Source organism: Fringilla coelebs (genome assembly GCF_963513975.1).
Source record: "Fringilla coelebs genome assembly, chromosome: 1".
In the NCBI taxonomy this organism is placed as follows: Eukaryota; Metazoa; Chordata; class Aves; order Passeriformes; family Fringillidae; genus Fringilla; species Fringilla coelebs.
This window is the reverse complement of record NC_140028.1, coordinates 35,939,214-35,965,970: the sequence shown is the minus strand read 5'-3', so window position 1 is coordinate 35,965,970 and position 26,757 is coordinate 35,939,214. Positions and strand designations below refer to the sequence as shown.

The 26,757-nt window shown below is 43.6% G+C and overlaps 2 protein-coding genes across 8 annotated transcripts in view; one reads left to right on the top strand and one right to left on the bottom strand.

Moving 5' to 3' along the window:
* Positions 1-24,693, top strand: part of TRIM55 (tripartite motif containing 55) — a 37,310-nt gene extending 12,617 nt beyond the window's left edge. Inside the window, exons 5-11 of one of the 7 annotated variants that reach the window (XM_084210875.1) lie at positions 2,558-2,791; positions 3,896-3,918; positions 4,015-4,139; positions 4,939-5,165; positions 7,004-7,256; positions 9,587-9,677; positions 22,581-24,693. In XM_084210875.1, the coding sequence (XP_084067001.1) occupies positions 2,558-2,791; positions 3,896-3,918; positions 4,015-4,139; positions 4,939-5,165; positions 7,004-7,256; positions 9,587-9,677; positions 22,581-22,629 (1,002 nt within the window). In that variant the 3' untranslated portion in view covers positions 22,630-24,693. Of the gene's footprint in view, positions 1-2,557; positions 2,792-3,895; positions 3,919-4,014; positions 4,140-4,938; positions 5,166-7,003; positions 7,292-9,586; positions 9,678-9,917; positions 9,999-22,580 lie in introns of those variants that run through there. The other 6 variants (XM_084210876.1, XM_084210878.1, XM_084210874.1 and 3 more) reach the window with 6 other exon arrangements.
* Positions 24,694-25,256: 563 nt separating this feature from the next.
* On the bottom strand, positions 25,257-25,790 carry CRH (corticotropin releasing hormone; the record flags this gene model as incomplete). The annotated part of the gene is made up of 1 exon (XM_084202463.1): positions 25,257-25,790. One exon carries the CDS (start codon positions 25,788-25,790, stop codon positions 25,257-25,259), a length of 534 nt encoding a protein of 177 aa, XP_084058589.1.
* Positions 25,791-26,757: the final 967 nt, after the last annotated feature.

The window sequence follows — 26,757 nt, the reverse complement described above, 5'->3', positions numbered from 1 at the left end:
TCAGAGTCATCCACTCAGTTTAAAATCTAACCTTTAAAGTCAAAGCCCAAAGAAAATGCAGCCATTTTACCTTCTGATGTTTTATCAGGTTTTTCACCTTTAAAGTCAAAGATTGCAGAAAACAGATCTTAGAGTTTACCTTGGCACTTCCATGTTACATTTCAAGCGAATCACATTTCCTACTGTGCAAGAGCTTTGTCTGAATTGACATGAGTTTGTCCTTGAAGACAAGAGACTACAGCTGGAACTCAGAAATGTTTACACATGGAAATAACACAATCCAGAATTGTCTCTTCTTTCTGGTTAACACTTTGTAGAGAACAATAAATATCTGCTTTAGCAGAAAATACATGATCCTTTTACTTTTAGCTGGAATAAGTAATAGCCTACAGTTCTACATTTAGCCACTGCTCCTGTCCAACCTTAAAAACAAAAAAAAAAAAATCCTTTTACAGCTTTTAACTGATGGAAAAGTTGACCTAATTCACATATTATACTGAAAATTGAGAAGGGAATTTAAAATGATAAATACCGGAGAACTATAATCAATAATTAGGTTGTGTTTAGCTCTGTAAATGAGTCTAATAACTAAGGAAAAATTACAGTGTTTTTTCAAGTGCTAAGAGCATAGGCCAGTCAATACAGGTCCTTCGGAACAAGCAGTGAGATTCATGCTCAGTAGCAAGGACTCCTTTCTTTTTGATGTAGCTGTGCTTTAAAAAACAAAAAGGCTGAGAACTTTTTAGAATGCAAAGTCATGTATTTGTTAACCTCTTTCATTACACAGAATCTGATTAGAGTAATTCCATCAGGCAGAGGCTTCATATGGGAACTTTTTATGCAGAAAGAGAATATTTCAGAAATATTTCAGCATTTGCAGTTAGAAACCTGTTTTGCACTCTCACTCATGAGATTCACAACTCTGTAATATCTGCTGGCAGGAAATACTATCTATTAGTGCTTAAAAACAGGGAAGGATCTCTCAGAGCACCCTGCTATCACTTGCTTGTTCTTCTTCCCCCAACATTTGTCCTGTGTCAAATGACAAAGATAGCACACACCTGTCTCAAAATTAAGGTTGTTTTCCAAGTGATCTGAATGACATCTCATGGGGAGAAAGCTAGGAGAAGAGTGGGAGAAGATTATTTGACGTCTGAACATAGAAGGACACTCAGAAACAATGACCCACTTCGTTTGAAAACTTCCTTAACCCCACCCTGTAACTGCACTAATCAGGAATTTCTGGGAAGTGACAGGAACTCCCAGAGGGGCAGGACAAGCCTGTGCCCCCTGCAAGGAGTGCCTGTTTAGCCTAGCCCTCCTCATTGGGAAGCAGAGGTGGATGCTTGGGTCAATGCATCAAGATGTGCATTCAATCCCCTCTCCACCCTCTTGTAGACAGTGATTTTTAACCAAATGCAGATCTTTGAAAGTCTTTCTCCTTTGAATGATACAGAACTCATGATACCACTTACAGGAATGAGCTCTGGCTGAAAGTAAAAAAAAAAAAAGTGGAATTCTCTCTGGTCAAGTGCTGTGAATAATAAGTCTTATCACTACATAAAGTTCTGTGGGGCTGTTAACAATCCTGTGCTGCCAGAATCTCAGCATTATGCCTCAAGGGACAAAGATGAGAAATCGATTCAGCCTCAGCTCCTAGGAAAGAGATTTAAATAATCACCACCATCCACAACAAGGTCTAACCACAATAAAGTCATGCCCTGGGGCACACAGATGACTCAAGTACTTCTATTCCGTAGACCTTAGACATTATATATAGTCTATCCCCCACTTCCTCCCCATAAATCCTCCTTCACAAGTGCAGCCTGTTCTTTTGAGAGAGTGCTCAATGCAGCAGTCATCAAACCCATCCTCCTAACTCAGTGAAAGATGCTGTTGTCTGGTTGGAGGGACAATAGAAATGTCTCAAGAAATGATGTGAAAATCAGTGCCTGAATATACGGTTGGAATCTGATTCCTCCTTCTTGTCTTTGTGCTTCTGTCACACCCCATTTTCTTTGCAGAACCTCTACCTCATTCAGTGCACAGTAAATGGAATATAATGGACACCTCTTGTCCAAATAGTCTAAGAGGGCATATGTGAAAATCAAGCCCAGCCAGGATTGTTCCAGGTACTCTGGCAGAAAAAGAAAATTGTCCAGAGCTGTTTGAGATGCTCACTCCTTTTAAAACCATTCTGTTCACGCAAATGGACCCAGCTGCTAATACGGTGGGAGCTTTTACTTTTTCTGCAGACTTTGATGTATCACCACAGACATCACAAATACCTTTTTACTTTTTTTAGCAGACTCACAAGTTATACAATAACCTGTTTGGGGGCTTTCAGTGCCTTGAAACTCAGAGTTTGAGAAGAGTTTTCAAACTTTTGTTCCAACAGCTTGGACTTTGAAAATTATAAAAGTCTCTGGGGTCATTCAGAATCCTTTGCACTGTTCAGAAAGAGGAATTTCTTTGATGAAAATACTTCCAAGTAACTGTAAAAATAGAAACCCTTTTAAGAACATAACATGTTTAACATAAACCAAATGATTCACAGGAATGCTGCAAACGACAGAAAGAACAGTTGTGTGAAAAATTTGATTATCTCTATTCTGTACTGGAAGAAAGAAAAAATGAGATGACACAAATAATCACTAGAACCCAAGAGGAGAAACTGGAACACGTCCGGTCCCTGATGAAGAAGTATGCGGATCACTTGGAAGCTGTGTCAAAACTGGTTGAATCAGGAATCCAGTTCATGGAAGAACCAGAAATGGCCGTGTTTTTGCAGGTATAAAGTCCATATATAGAGACAGAAAAAGAATGATGGGTTTATTGATGTATTTTTAAAGCATTTCTCAATTGTAGGCCGATTCAGAGTTTGTTTATCTTCAAGTGAACATGTATACAAACTCATTTTTTAAACACCTGAATCAGCTCAGACAAATTACTACTCTTCTTGTGAATAGTATCCAAATCAAGAACATGAGTATTTGCTATTTGCAACAAAATATACTATCGTGTGTATGAATTTCTGGTCCCCTTAGAAATAGGAATTCAAACATTTTCCAGGTAATCTTGCTTTTCCCACCAATACAATGGTGGTACAATATGTTCATGTGTACATGATCTTCTGAGAATTATAGGTTTCATTTGTAAATTGAAAAAATTATTATCTTTTCAATAATTTGGGTGCTAAGCTACATTTTGATTCCTTTTTTTTTTTCCCTTTGTTTTCTTACTGTAAATTTAAGAGACATGAGTAGAGAACCATTAGCAGCCCATCCAATGAATTCATTGGTGTAGAATTCCTATCTTGCAATTTTACAATTCCCCTATATTAAAGGCTGGAAGAGCATTTTCTACAAAACAAAACAAAACTAAACTAAACTAAACTAAACTAAAAAAAACATAACAAAACAAAAATAAAACAGCCAACACTTACTTTCATCAAAAAATTGCCTTTGAAGAGCACAGTATTCTCCCTAGACAAATAGAATTTTGTCTCTCCAAAAGGATGCCCTTGAGAGATATATATGGATAGTCAAATATGTAATTACTGTGACTAAAGAGGGCAACAAACCAAATGCTTTTCACCACAAACACAACCAAAAAAAAGAGGAAAAATATTTCAATTTTTTTTTCTACCAACTGTGCATATCTCCCATCATATTCCCATTTTAATTAAAACATCTTTGAAGAACTAAAAGGTTTACTCAGCTGTATACTAATTACCATCCAAATTTCATCTCATTCCTAGATGTCATGGCTGTCACTTATGAAATCCTTATTAGTGCTTAAAAGCTGCCATCGTAAGAATTATTTCTCAATGCATAAAATCTCTGAAAAAATTGAACCATTTAAGAAGTCAGTTATTTCTTTTTTGTTTCCACAGAATGCCAAAACATTGCTACAAAAGTAAGTATTTAAACTTGAGACACTTGTTTTTTATAATCACTTACAATTTATAAATTTATCTTCAAACCCAATGCCAATAACCAATCTCTATTTTAGAATTACTGAAGCTTCGAAAGGATTTCAAATGGAAAAAATAGAGGATGGATATGAGAATATGAATCAATTCACAGTGAACCTCAGTAGAGAAGAAAAAATAATACGAGAAATTGATTTTGACAGAGGTATGTAATTTATTTCACCAAAATTTCTTTTTATATAGCAGCTGTGTGTGATTCACATGATGATACTGAGTAGGAAACCACAAATCAGATATTTCTCTCTATGCCAAAATGTAACCAGAGCATTATGTATCAGTTATAATCAAATCTAGGTTTATTTCTCTGAAGTGCTAGGATGGGCCTGCAAATTTTTTAGGATAACTAGTGTGATTATACTAAAGAAAATCCAATGCTAGAGGCCTTCCTCTGAAAACAACCTGACCCACAACTGCAAGCCACAAGATATGTCAGATGGGACAAAAACAATGGTTTGACCAAGTTTGATAGTCTGGCTTAGGCATGTTGGTATCTCAAACTTCCAGTCATGCATTCAAAGCACTGACCCAGTAAAGAATTATGAGGACAGCTTCAATGGCATTAAAACAAACATATACCTAGAACTGGAAGAAGGACTTTTTTTCTGACAGATTGGGCCAGATCCCAGGTAGCATCTCCCCAAAACGGGCAGGGCTCTGCCGCACATCCCTCATGAGGATAACTGCATTGACAGGAATTTCTGTCCTCCTTCCCATGGGAAGAGCCAGCTTAAGATTTTAACCAGCGTGTGTGTTCAGTTTCTTCCCAGCCCCAAAGCTGGCAGCTCCATGGCAGTGCCCAGTCCAGGCTGGTGGGAGTAGGCTCCTCACCAACACCCTCTCTGCCAGGCAGAAGATTGTCAGTGACTTTGCCCTGCAATTGCAAATGGCTTTTTAATTACTTGAAGACTGGTGCTCATCCTGTCCTTTTACACGTGTTCTGTCAGAGGAGGAGGGAGAAGAAGAAGAAGAGGAGGAGACAGAGGATGGCGAAGGCTTGGGTGAAGTCCACACAGAATCATCAGGAGAGGAGGAAGAGGAAGAAGAGGTGAAAGAGGAAGAGTCAGAGGGAGCACCACAGCCACCTCAGCAGGACCCTGAAGCACAGAGCGCAGGGGCAGAGCCCCAGGCTGAACCCACTCCAGCACCAGTGCAGGCTGCCCCAGCTGGTCAGGTAAATGTCTCTGCTGCCCCACTGCCCTGCCAGCTTTGCTGAGTGCACCTGGCAGAGCCAGAAACGCTCCCCTGTGTCCTGTGGGCACCATGACTCAGGAGCAGGGCTAAGGGAGTCGATGCCCTGGAGGGCAAAATTCTTTATTGCCCTTGTACACATATATGCAACTTTACTTCAACATGTGCATGTGTCACTTGATAAGCAAAAAATTAGCTTCTAGATAAATTAAGATATATATGGGACGCATAAGTTATAAATAAAAAAGACTCCATTTGGTAGTGCATTACAACGAATGTTCTGCTTGCTGTGATTTAACTCAGACTAACTGTTGTAAATGAGATGATTGTTAAAATATTTATACCAAGAGAATTTGGCATTCCCTCTGGATTTAGGAAGCTTTCCACCACCAGTTTTTAGATTATACTTCTAATCTGTTTTCTGTGAATGGTGCTTGCTGCCTTCTGCTCTGATCATCCTTGGGATATGTCTAGCTAGATGCAGGAACATCATACACCAAAGAGGAGAGGAAACTGCCTCTTACAAACAGTTTCAGGGTGTGACTATTTTAGGCCAACACTTTTCTTAGGGAATTTGATTAGAATGAGACCATAATTGCTGTATATTCTAAAAGATGTACATTAAAAAATATACTTCACATGCTACTTTAGTTTGCCTTGCAAATTCTTAGCAAATTCTCCTCTTAGACAGTTTACTCAGTAAAGTTGCTGAGGGGTAAAGGCTGCTGTGAATATATTTGAGGAGGCCTATGTGAAAACAAGAAAACACACAGAGGATCTTTGATTGTAGCAAGCTCCCCACATAAAAGTGAAAATAAAGGCTGTAGATTCATTCTTTCTTTGATCTAAAAATATATGTGAGTTTTCACCAGTCACGTGAAGATGCTCTTAAATCAGGCTTTACTGATTTAATCAAAATTTGAAGATTTGCACTGACTTACCTAAACTTGTGTTCCCTAACTGATGCAGGGGTTTATGCAAACAAGAACTAGGCATAAGCAATTCTGCCCACCAACATGAATTCTCTCATTTCTAAGGCTAAAGTGAGAAAGGTACAGCATGCTGCTCTAGAAATTTTAAAATGCCATTAGGAGATAGTTAGGCATGGAGTCAGACATGGTATGTGGGCGTTGTGGTGTGGGGGATACCTGTATTTGAGTTTTTGCCTTCTGGTGTAAAAAGGCAAAGCAGAAATGCAGTGGTGATAGCAGACTGTGTGTGCAGAAACCCCAAGAGCCTGATGCAGGTAGAGAGGTGCAGTTCATCTGGCTGCTCCTCTTCCTGGCAGAGCAACAGTGCTTGGCTTACAGCATTGATGGCAAGGCTCGTGGGCAAACGCTTCTTTCCAATATTCCCTTCATTCTGACTGCTTGTATCAACAGACTCCTTGGCAAAAGTGTTATTCTTAACCTAAAACCCAACAAGCCATTTGAAGGTACCTACACCTGTCATTTATGGCTGGCATGGGTTCATGAGACTCTCAAGCAGAATTTAAGTTTTTAGGATTGAACTGAGGGTTTATCTGAATTGAGGAACCCCTTGCTCATTCCTTTCTCAGTTAGCACCCCCTTCCCAGCTAGTTCTACCTTCCTGTTATATTTTTGGGTTCATTTATTTTCTTTCTCTTGTCTGTGTTATTCAAATGAATAGTAGTTGCTTTTGCTTTGCATTTTGATTGCAATTCTTTCAGATCATATTAGTAGGACAAACCTATGCCTTGCAGTGATATCTAACAAACACAACACGCAGAACAATGTGACTACAGCAGGAAGGTAACGTGGTGCACTCTGCTTGTTCTTCTCTTTATCTGTCCTGATTAAGGATGTTGTTGTGACACCGAGTGGTTCCCAACAGACTCCCGAGTCTGACACTCAAGTGCCAGCCACAGCAGAAACCACGGATCCCTTGTTTTACCCTAGCTGGTATAAATCCCAGTCACGGCAACCAAGCAGTCCAAGCTCAACCCCGGTGAGTGGGCTGGGGAAAGTAGGGACTCCTGTTTCTCTGGAAACAAGTCCAAAGAAGGCAGAAGCCCCGACAGCAGCAACAATCGAGGAGAGTGCACCAGGGAGTGGTAAGGAAACTAATGCCACTGCAGCGACATCCAAGGTCAGTGCTCCCAAAGTCACCCCAGAGGGCTGGGACCTGCAGCAAGGCGGGAACAGCAATTGTTAAGGAAAATGTGACTTCATTTTCCTCTGCATGCTAAAGAATAAGAGCAATTTCAAAAATGTGAAAGCAGCACAAACTGGATTTATAGATGGTTCAATGTGTGACAGGCTGACTATAGCTTCAAAGCAGCATGCTGGTGGTTGCTTGTGCTTACCTGCCAGTGCACCTTGCTTGTGCCAGCTGTTACCCAAATTACTCATGCACAGGAGCTATTGGAGAGGCCAGTGATGTCTCTGTACATCAGATATTTGCATGTGTTTGTGGCAGAGAAATCCTGTGCATGAGATTACTCTCATCACCTCCTGACAGTCTGTGTATGCGCTGTCCTACCGTGACTGGTGGAGCAGCTATGGCTTGGCTTCGCCTTCTGCAGCTCTGTGGCTGCACCTGGAGTGCTTCCCCATGTGAACACAAAGCTATGCAAACACCCAGAGCCTTCCTGCGTGGTTGGTTGTCTCTCAGTAAGGAGTGTGGTTTCCTGGGTTCAGATCTGTGGCAGAAGGTTTGCTCCAAGGATTCTTGAGACTCGATTAAAAGAGAGCATGAAGATGATACATTTCAGTTCAGTGTTAGACACTCAGAAGCATGATGGGATAACAGATACTGATGTGTTGAGTACAGGAGGATGTTTTCCTTTAAAGGACAATATTAGAATTGGAATAACCTGAATTTGAATAATCCTCCTTCAGTACATGTATACGAACTCCACATGGCCCAAAGACACAAGGAACAGAGTAGAGGGAGCTGTGCAAGGATTTGCACACTACACCAGGTCCTGCCCCTGGTGTAGTGTCTGGTGACCAGCCCATGAGCAGCACTCTGTAAATCAAACCATCATAATTTCCAGGTTCTAGCTGCATGTTTTAACAAAGCAATTACCTGTATGTGTGCAATGAGAGGAGATTGTGTATGGGTCTGTGTGTGTGTGTGTGAGAAAGAGAGAAATAAAAAATGGGAATTAAGTATTTAATGATGTTTCCTTTAAGTCTGGAGATGACTTTGTAGCATACATAAGCAGCTATATAGGCTGCAATTGTATGACAATAGGTAAACAATCATGTGCCAGGCAAAAAGTTAGGAGAAGGAATTAACAGAGATATGATAAAAGGGGCACTTCTGCTAGAGGTTTCAGTCAGTGATACTTGAATTTGGTGGCTGACTTTGCTGACTTTCTTAACAAAAGCAACATTTGTCCACCTAAATTTCAGTGGCTATTTTTCAAGTCAGGGTTTTATTTGGGAATATTTGAGTAGAATTAAAATGAAAAGTAGTTTAAAATTATCAAATCTACTATGACATTGTCTTCTTAAGTGTATTCAAAATGTGCTGGCAAAAAGTAAATTCACAGTGAAATTTATTGCTTCCTCTTAGCTTTCCTAAGAGCTGTTTCCTCTTATTAGTTGCACTGATGACCAGGTAGCCTAACCTCACCATAAGTAGGTAAATTCTGTACTAGGTTAATTTCCTGGGAGCTTGCCAAAGTGTGGTCTGCGTCCCTCAGCCCCAGCAAGAAGAAAAGGAACAAAACTTTTGTGTTTGATGTGGGCAGCTGTCTGAAAAACAACAGCAGCTGGTACCCAGTTTTCTTCAGTATCAGAAGCAAAAACAGGCACATAGGAAAGATGTCAGTTCCTGTTGGCAAGTGAGCTTGGGGGTGCTGCATCTCAATATTTTCCCAGATCACAGGTGACACTGGCATTTTGGAAGGAGGAGGAGGATGTCAAGCAGAGTAGCTCATGTTTCTGGGGATGTGAGAGGAAGGAGCAGGGGAAACAGCTGAGGATGGAACTGCCAATGGGCTGGAGACACAGCAAGAGATAGGAAAGGACGAGAAGCAGAAATGTGCAGGAGAATAGAAAGAGCAGAGTGTCTGAGTGAGGGTGATGCCTTGAGATGATGCTGTGGTCAGATTTAAGGTTCTGAGCTGAGATGTGTCTATGTCACTAAGAAATGACTGCTGTCATGGGGCAGTGATCATTTTCAGTTATGTGAACTTCAACTTTGTAATTTTTCCTGCATGTGATTTTACTCAACCCACTATGAAGTGCTATGTTCCCTATTTTTTAAAATCCCAGGTGATGTTCTTCACACCACTGTATTTACTCCCTTCCTCTAATTAAAGTATATCATGGAAAAATGCTGTGGAAACAGAGCTTTTTCATGGAACATAGTGATAATGAGTACTTCATGTGATGACAACACTGGTGAAGCACTCTTCTTATTTTCTCACAGGAGTTAGCATTCTGCATAACACTTTTGGCATTTCTTATCATACTACATCGTCTTTGGAATCTGATTCAATACATGATTTGTACTTTCATGGGTAGGAAATATTTCATTTTACCATTAACTAACAGTTCAAATAGTGTATCTGGTGATGTTCCTATACAGCTTTAAAGGACTTTTCCCCTTTCTTCCTATCCAAAAACGTCATGCTAGTTCACAACACAAGCTGCCTAAATAATTTCTTCCTCCTCACAAATGCCACCCTTCAGCTTACTCCTGCATGGTTAAATATTGCATCTCCCTGGTTCAAAATGAAAAGAGACATTTACTCTTGCAGATATATGGGCTTGTATTTCAGTTGCTCTTCAGATGACCAGCAGGATGGAGAATCTGTTGGTTGACAGATGTGAAGAACACCAAGCTTGTTCAGTCCAGCAAGTAGGGGAGGAAGAGCTGGAGAGTAATAATAGGCATCAGAGGTGTTGAGGTCAGGAAAACAAATCCACTGAATAATCCTGCAGCCAGGATCACCACAAAAAGCAAATCACCTGTGCTCCCTTGGGTGGATGGCTCAAGCCCCACTCTCCAGAGGTGCCCATGGACGTAGTGGAAAGGGTCCCCTCACACCCAGCTCACACAGCACACCTCACATTCCCCTCAGGTCCCACCACCCATTCAAAGCCATCTCTTGCACATTCCCAGTGAGCATGGAGCACCAATCATGGCCCTGAAACACAGCATTTGCAGGAATCCCACCCAATCTAGACAAAGGATTTTTTTCCTTAGGTCAAATTAAGAGCTGAAATATCCTCAAGATCAAGGACTAAGAACTCTACTACCAAATGAAATTGTCCCAAATACAAACTCTGTAATCTAAACCTTAACTATTCCATAACATCTCTTCTGGAGTAACCCCTTTTTTTGGTAGGCAATATCCATTACTATCTTCCAGCTCTAAATTTGTGCCGTTCTTAGGTAAGACATACATATGTGTTCAATTTTCAGTGTGATATGACTGATCTACAGGGAATTCTGTATTACAGCTCGGATATTTAATGTTATTTACTGAAAACCAAAAACCTCTGACTACAAACAACTGTAGTTACCTTTGGGTATTTGCTCAAATGACAGACAAATTCAGTGTTGATCTATTCTTCAACACAAAGATGATTGGTTTTCCCTGCTCACTTTCTGCACTATAGTCTCAGCACTGTACATGATATGGAGCATCTATAAAAAGTGAAAAATTGTTATTCAGCTTTTATGTGCAAAACTTCCAGCACTTTGACTGAAAAATATCCCTCCATTAAAAAAAAAAAGGGAGAAAATAGAAGTTATAATCTACATTTTAGCTGCATTAATTAGCCAAAAAGATTCACTGTCTGTTAGTAATTTGAAAAGCATCAGACAATGCAAATCTCAATCAAGTTCATGGACCATAGTTTAATCTTCATTTACTTGTGTTGGTTTTTGAAAATTTGTATTATTACTAAAGGACATAGAAGTTGGTTTTATTCTTGGGAAAATGGGCATGTGACGAGCACTATGCTTTCTTTCCCCTCTATTTTTTAAATTCAGAATACCTTTTAAAATTAAAAATAGACAAAGGCAGAAAGCTCTTATTTCTACCATTTGAGACCTCCTCCTATGTGGCCTCTAGTGACATCTTTATGATTTATTTATTAATGAAGTAGAAAGGAGGTGAAGGAAAAAGACATTTTGGTCTCAGATTCTATTTGCATAAAAATGGTTTTATTCTCCGTGCATAGTGAGGTGGCTGGTTAGACAGTTTATGTGTCTTCATTTTTCATATGAAAGATCAGGTCACTGCCCTTGTTCCTTTGTGTGATAAGCCCCGAAAGCCAAATAACAAAATCACTTTGAATAACTGTATAATTATTTATAATAATAATATAAATCTGCATGACTGTCATCATAAGAGCAGCACTTATTTTCAGGCTCCTTTAATAGAATGCACCAATAGGGTTTTCATTGTTTTTCAGCAGCAAAAATAGATCAGTTCCCCTGTTAATTCCCAACATTTACTTTATTTAAGGGTCATTTCACTCTAAGAAATTGTATTGATGCATCTATAAATTTCCTCCAGCATGTGGGAGCAGGGATAAGGCAACAGGAGCCATAGCCCACAGGTGTGCAGATTGTTTGTGGTAAGAGAGGCCAAAAGAAGATTATTCAGCATGAACCAAATAGGTAACTCTGCATCAGACAGCTTCATCCTCCTCCAGGGAGTGCCTCAGTCAGCAGTGTGGTCACCACAGGCTGCTTCTGCCTCTGACAGAGAATGAGAGGCATCTCCAGTAAGAGCAAGTTCAGCCGCAGCTGCTGCTTCTCACTTGGCACCTCTCCCCCCTGCCTGCTGAGTGTGAGGTGACATTGCTCCCAGCCCAGCTGCCTCTGTTCGATGTCTGAAGCTGGGGAGATCCAAACCTCGGGGGATGACAACCGGCAGCAAATGATTAGAGCACAGGGAGCAGGAATAGCGTCAATGAACTGCCTTGGCTCCATGGGGAGGGGCGTATTAGTGGGAGGTGACACAGACATTAGCAAGCAGCCCTTTCCAGTGCATAGGAGAAACAGATCTTGTAGTCCCACAATTTTCCCTAATCTTATTTTGTCAGCAACATTTCTCATGCAGTGAAACCATATAAATTTGTAAGTTTTCATAAAAGTCTTGGTTTGTCTGAGTCTGTAGTTACCCAGTTTATTTCAGCTAAAATGAAGTGCTGGACCCTGCATCCTGTTGCTCAAAGTTCCTGTTCCCCATAAGAAAAGAGTCTGTCTGTGGATCCAAAGGATTCCAGCATATACATTTAGTCTGAAATGAAAAGCAAGTTAATCATCCACAAGCAGTAGCCTGATCTAATTTCCTTTTGCAGCCAGCAAGTACAGTGCTTTAATTCCACGAGGATATAAAATATAATCAGGACTGAACTGTTTGGGAGGACAAATATTAATGGAATGGCCTATGCTAATCTTGTTTCATTAGTTTTAAAATTTTCTATTACTTTCTTGCAACCTTGTGCCATCTGCCAGAATTACCATAAGGACAGTCTTCTCTGTATTCATGTACTGTAGTTCTCTTTGCCCTGCTGCTGAATACTTCAATTTCAGCTGGTGGTCCTTTTTTTTTTTTTTTTTTTCCCATGAGACATCTTTAAATCACATCAGAGAGGTCAGTATTTAGTTAAGTTTTAGCTGATTGGTTGTCATGTCAATGTGCAGATAACATGGACAAAATAAGATCATTGAAAACCAAAATAAGGCCAAGAGATTGCACTGTGCTCTGTTCACATACCTCCACTTTACCATCAGGGTATAAAAGGCATGGTCTCACATTTTAGCACAGTGCTGCTCTGGCATGTTTGCACAAGCATGGTAGCAGAACACAAATAAGAAATGTTCTCTTCACCAAATTGGAAACTCAGTCTGGCCAATCTGCTCAGGTGAGGAAGACAAGCACCCACTTCAAGCCAGCTGTTCCAAGAGGGATTTCTTGCTCAAGAGAAGGCAGTCTTGTGAGGCTGGATCTTGCAGGAATGGTGCTAAGGGTCTCCATTCCCGACACACCTTCCCACAGTTTCCCCCAGAGCGGGACAAGAAGTTTGTTAGCATCAGCCACAGGCATAGCCCAGGTAGCTCTCTTCCAAGACATCAGCTGCTGCTGCAAAGGCTCTCTCGTCCCTGCAACAAGTGTGTTTAGTGCTAATGAAAGATCCAGGAATGCAGACAGCAAAAATCAACTTGATATTTGCATTCTAGGTCTTTATATACCTGCCTTTTATCTTTCCTTAGCTGGAAAATGGATGGGTTTATTCCTGTAGCATTAAAAAATCTGCAAGGTTTGACTGAATGAAAATGAGTGGTCTGTCCTCCATGAAGCTGAGGTTTTTGTAGGAGACCCTTGAATCAGCTGGTGTAGAAGCCCAAATCATACTCTGTTTCAATCTTCTTCCTAAACATCTCTTAAATTTCACTGGGGAGTGGGTATGGAGGGGAGCATTCAGCCTGTACCTGAACAAACACTAGATGCAAGAAACTCAGTTAACAATCAAGAAATTCTGCCTTTGCTTCTCGGTAGTTTGACACAATGAGTTGGGACTCAGTGATAGCAGCTACATCTGTGGCCATTCAGGCTGATGTTCAGTTAGTGGTAAACTTTGCCTGTAAATTTCCATTTTGTTTCTTGACTTTGTGCTTCAGGTGAATTTTTTCCCTTCAGTTTGGCAATACATGCAGAGGAGATCAGCAAAGTCTTGATTGTTCCTCTTTTAACACCTCCCTCTCCCTTAATTTTGAGAATTATCTGGGTGATTCAGAGACAGCAGTGATGAGTCGTGAGGGCAATGCATTAAGACCAGATTTCAGACAACAGTTTCTCATAATTAATATGAGTGGCAAGTACCTCACCTGAAGTTTCCCCTCAAATAGTCTGCTCTGCTGTTTGTCTGGTGAGTCATAGATACCATCTGATTTATGGATATTTCATTTTTTTCAGTCTATTACTAGTAAAAGGATCTCCACAATGGACAAAATTATTTTTCCTGTTGAATTTAATACAAAGCCAGGCTCACCTAGACATTGTCTTTCTGTGACTAGCTCATTTAAATACTGAATTCTACCTCCATTCAGCCTCCTCCTCCAAGCATCACTTGTTCTGCTCATTGTTAAGGAGTTTGGAAAGGAAAATAGAATGTAAACAAAAAATATTTCTTAACCACAGATGAACTGTTACTGGTTTACATCATATTGTACACAAACCATCTATTTTTGGAATATTTGCTTAGTTATCTTATTACCTTGAGACAGCCCAGGCTTTTAGTGCAGCCCTTCACTCGCCTCTGGAAAGCAGCACTGGTAGTCTTGTAAGCATTAGAGATGGATCAGCATTTAAATGCCAGCCTATCTAATTGAAAATCCCAGCGCTGGTAATTAGTTAACTGGGCCTGATCCCTATGTTTGGGAAGGTGTCCTTCCAATTGCAGGGTTTCCAGGCTTGTGAGCCGGCCCGGGGCTGGACTGCAGCACCCTGCAGTGCCCACCTGCTGTGCTTTTAAAATTGAGATAAAGACCAAGGGGGCTAAAATGGAGATAAAGACCATGGGCAGCCAAAATTAAATGGAAAATGGGGAGACAGACAGATCAAACAGTGATGATTCAATCTTGTATCTCTTTTCAGGTGCTATATATTCCTGGCATCTTTGCAATAATCCTCAGGTCATTAAGTAAGAGACCAGTGACTAATTAAAAAAACCTGTTATCCCTGGCTGCCAGCCAGGAGGTGCTGCAATGTTCAAACTATGCTGCAGATGTCAAACAGAGACATCATGCCTTTGACTGAGCAGAGAATGAGGAGCTCACAGTCCTGGGGGATAAGTGATCTGAATTTCTTACCGCTCTTTTCAATTTAGAGAGCACCCTATAAAATCTGCCTGGGTCTGTCTCAGCCACTGAAGGTGGTGATCGAAATACAGATCAGTCACTCAGAGCACTCCTGGCTCAGCACTTCTGTGCACAGAAGTGGTTTTTGTTCATGATGAAACACTTGCTGTATGACTTATTGTATTACAAAATGCCTTACCAAGAAAATGTAGCTGTCATTTCCCCCATTAGTGCTGATGAACCTCTTCAACATCTGGCAAAATATTTGTTTTTAAAATACATTTATTTTTATATTTATGCACAAATCCAAAATTTAATTTTATAAATAAATAAATTTCTGTTTAAAGAAAAATTGAGCTGGTGCCTGCCCAGATGCAGGTCAGTTCCAAGCTTGCCTCTAGTGACAGTGACTCTATACCCTGTCAATACCTGGTCAATAACTGTGACTGAATCTAAAGCTCTAAGAACAGAAATTATCACAGCTTCCTTGGACCTCACCTAGGAGCAGTGTGAGATGGACAGAAGGAAACTTGATTTCCTTGAAACTTGATGATCTTGCTCATCACTTGGCTGAGTGCTGTGCAAGCAGGCCAGCATTGCTAACGGGCAGGCAGAGATTACAATGTGAGATTTGACATGACAGACATCCATCTGGGCAATCACAGTGCTACTCACTGAGCAATTCTGGGGGTTTGGAGTGGAGTCATAGCTTGGATAACAGCTTCAGTTGCTGTGGTTGCAGTGAGGAGCAGATTCAGGCAACTGGAGGCATGGAAAAATGAGCACACAAAGAAAAAGTGGTAGCAGCAACAGCTGATGAGGGAAAAAAAATGTTTTAACTGTGGCCAAGACTTTCTTCTTCTTATGTGGTGGCTTTAAGGAACGGCAACAGTTTGCTTTAGCTGACCATCTGGCTTTTTGTCCTGCACCTCCACTGGTTTTGTCTCTCAGAGAAGCTGTGCTGTGCCCACAGCTCACATACACCACTCTCAGCCCCTGCAGGCTTAGGAGAGCCCAGGGCAGTCAGTCACTCACAATGTGAGCAGCACGGGATGAGCCTCCAAGCATGGGATGTGTATGTCTACACACCTCAAAGCTATGCTGCCTCTGTTATCTGATCCCACAAATGGAGCTCCAGGGTGAATCACAGCCTGAACTATCACTGTGTCATTCACTGGATTTCCAAAAGTGCCATTTGCAGAGGAAGAAAAAGCTTTGAAATACAAAAGTCCACATTAGTCAAAGGAAAGACTGCCTGACAGACAGGACATTAAACCACTACTATTTTTGCTACTTCTCCCTGAAAGCTAATAGCAAAGTTTCTACAACACTGATTAGATTGATTACTGCTGTGGAGAAGTTCTTGGAAGGTCTCTACTTCACATTTAACTTGTTAATCTGAATTCCTATCTATTTGTATGACAAAGCAGCAGTAGGAGGAAGAGGGAAGAACTGGTATTCATGAGTAGCTTCCTGGCACTGGTGACCAGCATGTAGTACGTGACCAGCACTTACTCCTGCAGCCTCTCAATAGGATCCTTCCTTTGCTAGACAGCTCTCCAGCAGGGCTGGAAGTGAGCAGAAATGGTAAAAGGCTGATTAATCAGGAGGTCCCAAAAAATCTTCACTCCTAGAGGAGTGAAGAATGGTGTGGATAGATGCAGGACAGACTGTTCTGATCATGCAGTCTTAATATTCACATGTTTTTAAGACTCTTCTCTTGGGTTTCCTTCATTTTCCTGGCCAGTAGAAGGACTAGGTTTCATGTAAATATGTAATTACTCTCAATAAAAAGCTGGATCAATGAGGTGCAGCAATGGGTCAAATATTAACACAAGTATGTTATTTCTCCTTTTCTTCTTTGAGTTATGAAAAAAACAGGTTACTTTTATAGGGGAACTGTATGTCATTTGTCCCAAGTAGTGCTGAGAAGAAAGCTGCTCTCCCACACCATGCTCTAATGCAGTTTCCACTACAGGTTCAAGTGTCTGAACCTCCATGTCCCATGGAAGATGCATGGAACCTATACCAAAATAAGCCAGTTGGGCTGTTTTCCTCTGAAATACATTTTATCACTTTGAGATCATTATGTAAGAGACTCTGCATTAAACATTATCCACATAATGTTAATTGTAATATAGTGATGATCTATTGAAGAAAGGCATTTCCTCCCAATGGACTTTTAAAATTTATTACTGACCACTATTAAGAGAGTGATATGTCTAATTCTGTGTCTGATGGAGCTTGTCTGTGCATATAATTTTGTCTGCTACCTTATGTATTTCTGTGGCAGGTAATTGTAGCAAATATTTTGGAGAATGCTCTGTTGATTCCCGCTGATAAAAAAGATCCATGCAAAATAAGCAGCCCCTTAGCTTTGAAACAATATTGTTGTGATATACGTGACAGCTGCCAGGTGTTATGCTGAAGGAGCTAGACTGCATAAAAATATGAAAACAAAATGCTTGAACTAAAGTTTAAACTATTTAAAAATAACCTGTTGTGCTCCCTTTGTTTCCGCTGCCTGGAAGTGTTGAGTGCCAGAAGTGTAACACTTGACATTTGAGGCAGACAAACATAGCCTACAGATTCTGTGATTGCTTTGCAACCAGCTAGCATTTTTTAATCATGCCTGTTCTTGTCAACACTGGGGGTTGTTTCTAAACAAGCCAGCTAAAAATGGGAATTAAAATTAATTTCTAGCTCATTTTCTGAAGCTACAGAAACCCTGGAAGCAAGAAACCTGTATTTTCACTGCTTCTCTCTCCAAGACCCACACTTTCTAACAAATTCACACCCTTGCTCTCCCGCTGGATAAAGAGGAGGCAGCAAAGGCACTGGGGTAGTACACGTGCCTCTAAGGGTGTGGATCCAGTTTTTCCTCTGGCAGAAAAGGTGATTCAGGAGTTTTTTGCCAAATGGCCCTGCCTCTTATTGCTTCCCAGATGCCACCACTTATAGGGCATTTGTGCTGAGGCAGCTGTTTGCTGTGCTGAAACCAAATCATTCAACTGATCCAGGTTTAAAAATATCGTCTTTCACCTCAAAAAAACAGATAAAGAAATTGATGTTGTTCCAGTGACATTCCCATTCTTAGCACAGCTCTTCAAAGAGCTGCAGCAATGCAAACGGACAGTGAACCATGGAACCAAGGCAGGAAGAGGTGAATGGGGACCCAAGGGGCAGAACCTGCTTTGGGTAGTGTTGTTGCTCCAGAAAACATTCACATAGGTTGTAACCAACTGCCTCATCCATCTACATTAAAGTAGACTTTGAAGCCATTCAGCCCTTCACCTTTCCTTCCCACTTCCTAAACTTAGGAGTTTGTGATCTCATAAAATAATACCAAAGTCAAGTTCTGAATTCCTATCAAGGAGTGTTTTGATATCCTGAAATACTTGGCTGGAATCTTTCTTGTATGATTGCTTAAAAGCCAGATGTAGTCTAACCCAGTCACCCAGAGTGTCTGTAGAGTCACTAGAGTGAAACAGGTACCTCCAGAGAGCAGTCCATTTCTTTGAAGATGGGACAAATCACCCTCTGGTTGTGCCTTTCTCTGATCACTCCCATTAGAGGGGATGAACACAGTTTGCTTGAGTAGGTATCTTGTTTCTGGATGACTAAAGTTTGTCAGTACAGATCCTAGCCTTTGTACATAAAAGCTGCTGAGGTCAGTGCTGGTAAAGCAGAAATCAATGTGGAGATTTCACTGTATTTCAAATATATAAAAGGCCTAGACTACATATTTTCCCCCAGCATAAATAGGATAACTGCTGGGACCTAATAAATGAAAATGTTATGACAAACCATCCCACTGACCTCTTTGCTCATCTCCACACCCTTTTACAAGAACCTAACACAGATTTAAGTAGAGCCCTGCTTAAGGAAGCAAATACTGAAAGATGCTGAATATTTGCAACTTAGAAACGACTCATCAGGCTCAACTCTGAGATCCTTATACTGTTTATTCATGCAAATTCTAGCGTGCCAGATGCTGAGGAGTGCTGAATGGCTGCTCAGTGGGAGTTGTGGTTGCTCAGCACCTCCATAGAATTGGCATGTAAACTCCAGCTCAGACTTTGCTTATGGGAAAAACAAAACCAACCATCAGTCATGCATGGTATACTTCTCTCCCCACTTCATGAGCTGGCCTGGTGAAAATTCCTGGTGCTTATTGAAAGCACCACCTGATGTCATTCGACACCACAAGGGAAAACATAAATCAAAGTGTAAGTATTCAGCACTCTCTCAGCATTGGCCTAATGTGATGAGTGTAATCTGAGGTAAACACTTTAGTTACTTCTCTTTACTTTTAGGGACCCAAAGGGTTGGGACTTGTTATTCTAGTAATGTGAAAAACAAGTCCTACTCAGGAGATCGCCAAGGCAAAGATAAAGCTCAGGTAGAAGCTTGACAAGTTACCTAATAGCAATGGACAGACACAATGAAGTGTTGAGTCTGGACTGTCTTAAAGGCATGTGGCAAGGGTTGTGCCATGCTCAGCACTGAGCTTTCCTCTGGGAGCAGAGTAGGGTTGCAGTAACAGGGAGAGCAAGATAATCCAGCATGAGACTGCAGGGACCTACAGAGCGGTCAGATGCCTCAATCCCAATGACCTGCTTCTGCATTGTCTTTCACAATCACAGCCTGGCTCAAACCAGGTCTTTTTCTGTAAAATCTACAGCTGAAATCTTTTCCTTGGACAATTCCAGCACACTGTATAACTCTGAGTTGTGAGGGCTGCTGTTGGAAGGGAAGAATGGACAAAGTTCCTCCTGGCACCTTTTGATGGTTTCTTGTCTTACACGAAGAGAGCATACCTCAGTCACTGTGTGATTCAGAGGCAAACACTGAAGTGTCACAGGTGTGAAAATACAAGCCTAAAAGCCAAGTAATGGCCCTACTGTCAGTTTTGTGCTTGCTTCACTCCTGGCTGGGCGTGATGGAAAATGATTGGTTTTGGAAAGGCACATGGAGGTATTGCAGACTAGCAGCCTGCTGAGCGCAGCAAGGTGCAGGGAGCAAATGCTTCACCCAGCCAAACCCAGTGGGAATGTGTTGGAGTTCCAACATTGTTTTGCTGACACAGGAAGATGTCATCGCAGCAAAATATGAAGGAGTTAACACATTATGAAATACAGTTTTGGCAGTGATGCAGACAAAGATTGTTTTGCTTGAAATGCAGTAGCAGCAGTGCTGGTTAACAGGGTAATGCAGTCAGCTTGCCAGTCTAAGTCATTGCATTGTGCTTTCTTTATTCTTATATATTGGGTCCAAATCCTATGAAACACTCAACATAACTTTAAACTCGTAGATAGTTGTTTGCTTCAAAGTTAGTCTTGATTTACTGTAAATTTTTGGATAGTGGCTGATTAGAATAGCAAGTGAAAGTGCTAAAGGAAGACTTTCTTGCACAGGAAAAGAAATGGCAAGATACCAGAGTGGATTAAAATTTAAAAAAAAAAACAAAAAAAAACCAAAAAAACCAGGAATTGTGTTTTAAACCTGTTGCCAGTCCTATTCTTTTACAGGGTGAGAAGTGAGGACAATGCCTGCTTACACATACTGCTGAGGGCTTGGTGCAGAAAATCGTACAACCAGTTTCAAAATTACTCTTAGCTAGTCCAGGCACTCTGACTGCCCTTCCAAATACAAAGGCAAAATTTTCAGCATCACAAAACACTAATAAACCACCTATGCTCCTGCATCTACTAAGATGAAGAGAGAGCCAAATGCCTTATAATTCAGAGAGTCTAGCCATGTATTTACTGTAGTGAAGTTGAAAGATTTGCAATCAGCACTTTCCAGGGCTGAGAGGCAGATCTTCTATAACCAGGCCTCAATTAGTTACCTGCCTTTTCAGCTGAAGATCTCCTAGGCCCAATTCTTTGCCATAATTTTGCATGAGCATGGGAGACAGCCCTTCTCACCAGCATTGCTGGAAATGGGCTTTTGCATTCAAGTAGACAGCTGTTTCTCCCATGTTTTCACCGTGCTTGTGGTCTCCAAAAAATACATTATAAAGTTAGGAAGCAAAAGCTATTTTCATCTGCAAGATGCCTGTTTGGGTTTTGCAGTAAGTAGCAATGAGTGCCTTGCATTGAAAATATGAATCTAAGTCAAAGATTGGTGCATATTTCAAATAGTAAAGTAGTTTCTCAGATAATATTTCATTGAAATTAATAGGGCTGTTTCAATCTAGAGCAATCAAGGATATTGATAAAAATGGCACTGTGAACTGTAATTAGATATAAATAAAGAAACAGGGATCTATTTATTTTCATACCTTCATGCTGTCTTGTTTGTTGATGACACTGAAATAGGTAGTAACTGGAATGAAGCCCAATAGCTAATTTATGCTTAACACACCACTAGGTCTTACTTATTCTTGTAGTACACTTTAACAGTAAGTACTTACAAAAATGCTTAGTAAAGTCATCCATCCCGTGCTTCAGTTCCTCAAAAGTATCCCTGCTTCAATATTTGTTGCTGGATGTATCTGTTAGCAACACTTGCTTAAGCAACTTTCTGGTTTAGGACAATTTTATAAATGACTGAGATGTTGGAATTCAGAGGACACTACTTTGTCATTTACCCTCTATTGAGTAGTATGTTGACATCAAATAGTTCACCTGAGGTCATGCTGAGGTTTCCAAAGTAAGCTAAAACCCTGCACAAAGAAGACTGGCAGGGTGGCTGATTTAATTTTAGGAATGCACAATAACGTAAGTGTGCATCCAGGAATACAAAGGGGAAAAAATCCTGTATATTGCAAGTTAAATTGTGGTTTTAATGATGAAGACACTAGGCTTTCCTTAGCTAGCAAATCACCCATTTTTATTTATTTTATCTTTAATAGGATTTCTGATCCTATCGCAAAGCAATCTTCATTCTTTGCCAAAGGGATCTGGAACTAGTAAAATATTTCTGCCTATTACACTGGTCTGTTAACTATTCAACTAATTTTAGAAATTTCTTTTATTAGCAGCTATAGTATGCATGTCCAGATTCCTTTTTCTACTGTAAGTGTAGGATACCTATGCAAAAAAAATAGGGATATAAACTGAAGTTTATATCTCTGTATTATTTATTTCCTGTTCCTCATCTGAGTTAAATTGAAGTGAAATAAATATTAGAAGACTTTAAAAAAAAAAAAAAAAGACACTTCCAAGGCAGATTTCATAACAGCAGAACAAGTATCATTTTGAGTGGCAATGCACTGGCAATAACATTTGGCTCTGGTTCACATCAATCTGGAGGCCCAGCTACACAAGCCAAGCTGGCTCAGGATCGCTTCTGAACAGGCATTTATCACCTTCAGTGCAATAATATTCCAGAGGTCCAAATCAGGACTAAGCCCTTTGCCCAGATGCAACACAGCCACCCAGCATAATCCTTCCTCAGACACTGGTCCATGGCAAAAGTGCCTCTGACATCTTTGGTGTTAGAAGTCTTGTCTTAGCTTCCCAAATTTCCATGCTCCCTGCCTTTCCCCTTCTTTCCCACTTCATTCTGTTTCCCTGCATGTTGTGAAATCTTATGGATTTTAATGCACTTCATATTTTCCTCTTCCATTTATCAGCCTTTCCTTCCTTTGCAGACTGGTTCTGAGCCATACCCTCAAGGACGAGTGGAGGAAGCTCCCGTGAGCAGTGAGAGGGGTGACGAGCCGGCTCGTCATGTCTTCTCCTTCTCGTGGCTGAACTCACTGAATGAGTGATGACTCACTCTGGCTGGCTTCTGGTGTGCTTCTCCTCAGAAGGACCATGAGTGCAGGCAGCCTGGAAGAAACTGGCCTGGGAAGGGGCATCCAAGCAGGTTCCATTCCTAGGAACTCAGCTGACCTCCACACCATACCCTTGAACTGACAGACCTGAGAGGGAGGGGAGCATGGGGACAGATTACTGTATGTATTGTAGTCAGAGTGTTCTCCAATATTTTCTTGCTTCCAAGGGGGAAGAAGCATCACTACAGCTTTAGGCTGAGCACTGCTAGTGTTTTGTAACTCACTTGTTGGCACGTCCCCATGTAGGTGTAAACACTTCACCAATGTTCTTAGCTAAAATGCTGGTGTGATATTCTCTAGTAGCATCCTTTGCCAAAACAGTGTTTCTCCTCAGTATCCTCCTGAGTCCCCGCTTGTCAGTGCTGGTGACTTCAGTGACACTATCACGTCCTTGGCAGCCCCAAGTCAGGGTTGTGTCTAACAGTACTGGTGCCTCCCAGGCTGCGGAGGCTGAACACGGGAGGGAAGAAGGAAGCTGCCATTTCTTCCTTTGCACTTGCTCTTCCTACTAAACCACAACAGATGACGCTTGCAGAAACACATTATTTGTAAAGAAGATTCCCAGTGGCAGGAGTGAGGAAGAGACACTTATCAAAAGCACTGGCCAGGACCTCCCCACAGCTCTGAGTCTGTGGGGCAGTTGCTGAAGTGCTGCCCAGCCTGTCCAGCCGTAACCTGTGTCCCTGTCTTCTCAGCCATTGGTGTGTGTACAAAAGGGGACATGTTCTTACATGAAACCAGGGCGCAATAAGGTGGTCACAGTATTCACTCAAGGTTTAATTTGAAGCCCCTGTGTTGTGCTGTAGAAAAGGAAGATGCTGACTGTCCTGTTCTGTGTGCATTGCAGATATTGAGCCTTTAAATTTGTGTCTTAAAAGAGGCTCTACAACTTGTACTGAAGGCAACACTCTGTGGTTTTTGTCACTGGGAGTAGGGTGTCAACACTCAGCAGTGTTTAAGAGACTGGCAGGCTGCCGGGAGTGCTTGGTGCCATAGGGGACCAGGTGTCAAGCCCTGCGCTAGAGTTACGTGTGGATCTTTCCCAAATCCCCGAGCCAGGCCCTCACCGCACTGTTTTGGCAGGAGCCTGTGTGGGGCCCTAAGGCTGCGCTGTGCCCCAGCAGGACTGGCGAGCTGGCAGCGCAGACTGGTCAGCAGGCTGTGTGGGGTCAGCTCCTGTCCTGGACACCCGTTGCTACCGGCCCTGGTTAGTATCTGTTTTCTCTGGAGAACGTTCCCTGGAAGACTCTCCTGCGAGAGTTTTGGAGGCTGAACAGGCGAGCTCCGCGCAAAGCTTTGGAACGAGCGCAGCCCCGAACGAGCGCCGCCCAGCCCCGCCACCGCATCGCCTCCGGCTGCTGGAGCAGCTTTTCCCTGGGATTTGGTTCGGGGTGAGGGATTTACTATTTTCTCCCAGTCGTCCTGGAGATTTCCCCCAGCTCCTCCCGGGAAGTTTCTCCACACCCACTGCAACCTCCCTAGAAGTCCCTGGGAGGGACCCCGCTTGGGCACGGGCGTCGGGAACGGGGGAAGCCGAAGCAGGGAGGAACCTGCCCCTTTGGGGTGCGGGGAGGACGGGAAAACGCAAAAGAGATGCGGGAGCGCCTCACCGCCTTCCCACCGCTGCTCCCCGGCTGGAGGAGGCGGCCCGATCCCGGCCACAGCGGCAGGAGCCAGGGACCCCCCTCGGGGGGCTGCAGAGGTGGGATTCGGCAGCTCTGGGGGGCACCGCTCTGCCCTCGACACCCCCTTCCCGGGAGCAGCCTGCGCCGAGGGCGGCGGCGAGGGCAGCCCCCATCCGGGGCCGGCGGCGTCGGGGCGCGCCTGCGGGAGAGAGAGCCCGCGGAGACGGGGCTCCCCGGGGCGGGGGGGAAACATCCCCGGGGGACATCCAGGGCTCCCCACGGCTCTGGGTGTTCACCGCCATGGGTGACCCCCCGCCCCGATAAGCGCTGAGGGAGCTGGAGCAGCCCTCAGGCATCTAGGCAAGAAAGTCTATCAAGGCATCTTTACTTTGCAGCTTTTATTAAAAATATAAATATTAAACATTCTCTTACACAACCAAATCGACCGAGCGCTGAAAAGATGTTTTATTGTGAAAATGTTTACAGGAAAAAAAAGTGGATTGAAAGTAGCTTACAGAGATTCCCCCTCCCACCTCCCTGCCCCCAACAGAAAAGTTTTCTGTCTTCTTGGCACCATTTCTTCCAATGCTCACACATCCCTACGTAGCGATGGCACTAGAATAACTGAGAAATGGAGAAATAAATAAAGGTAAGGGAGGTTACAAACGACACTCGTGTTTCTGCACTTGGTACACGGTTGTGCATGCTAGTCAAGGGACAGAGGCTGTTCGGAGTACGCCCTTCTAGGTTTAAAGCTATATAAAAATAAAGAGATGACATCAGAGCAGCACTATGGTACATCGGACGGTGTAATTATTCTTGTGCTAACTGCGGAATCTCTTTGGCAAGGCGGGGAGGGGCCGTTTCACTTCCCGATTATCTCCATCAGTTTCCTGTTGCTGTGAGCTTGCTGCGCTAACTGCTCGGCTCGGGCCATCTCCAAGACTTCTCGCAGGAGGTGGAAAGTCAGATCCAGAGAAATAGGGGGCTCCTCGGATCGCTTCTCCCTCTCCACCGCCTCACCCTCGGCTTCTCCGTCCTCTCGGTCCCCCGGCGAGCGCTCGGGCAGCTGCTGCAGCTGTTGAACCGCCGCCCGGAAAAAGTTGCTGGCGGAGGCTTCGGGCTGTAGGTGACTGGTGCTGCTGGAGGAGGCGGAGAAAGAGCCAACGGGTCTCTTGTGAAGGTTGCCCAGGCGCAGGAAATACTCTTCTCCCATGCGGAGCAGGACGGGCAGAGTTTGATGCTGCTGCTGCTGCTGTCGCTGCTGCTGCTGGAAGAAATCTGGCTGGTGCAGAGCCCCAGGGGCGGGTGCCGGGCTCTTGCTGAGAGCTCTGCACTCCTGGCAGGGCAGGAGGGCGACCAGCAGGATTCCCGTTGAGACCAGCAGCGGGATCTTCATGATCGGGGCCCAAACCTGCGGGGGCAGACGGGGGACGGGGGTTGGGTTACAAAGCCGAGCCGCAGCGGCGGGGAGGGCAGCGGGCGGCCGGGGAGGGGGCGTCCCCGCCGCCGCTGTCCCGGTGCTGAAACGCGCCGCTCCGCGCCCCTCCGCTCCCCGCACAGCACCCCCGCCCGCACTCAGCCCGGCCCGTCCACCAGAGCCGTCGAGGCGGCCGCTCCCCGCAGAATAACCCCGCGGAACAGCCCCGCGGGGCGGCTCCGATCTGCCCCGGCAGCGGCTCCCGGGGACCAGGCTGGGCTGAGCCCCTGCGGAGCGTCCACGCGTATTCGCGACCCGCGCCTCTTCACCCACCCGGGGCGAGGGGGAACATGGGGTGCCTGTGGTGGGGCGCCTCTCCCCACGAGCTGTGGGGTTCGAATGCCCGTTCCCCACCTCCCCGCTCCCTGTCCGGCCAGGACAGTTCCCCGCATCCCGCGGGTCGCGGCGCTCAGCCCCGCTCAGCGCAGGGCAGCGCATCCTCTGCGCACCCGGGCGCGGCCGCGCACCTACCTGGGGCGGCGGCGGCGGCGGCAGGGCAGGGCGGGCGGCGGCGGGACTCGGCGGTGCCCGGCGTCCCTTCCTCTCGCTCTCCCTCGGAGCCGGCTCCCGGCGAACTTGGGATCAGATTTGGTACTAATCAGAGCCGGGGCGCGGGATTTTTATAGCTTAGACCCTCTCCTGGAATCACGCAGAACTTGCCTAATAAGCTGACGCTCTCCCTGACAGCCCGATTGCGTGCCCCGATCTACTGCTGAATAAATCATGGGGGCCCGTCGGAGCAGCGATGGGCCGAGTTTCGCTATCGCAACCCCAAATCTCACGTCCAATTATATCAACAGATATTTATCGCCTCTGCAGTGACGTCAGCCGGGCCGGGGGCCGGGGAGCAGGATGCCCCCCCCACCCCATTGACAAAAATACTTGA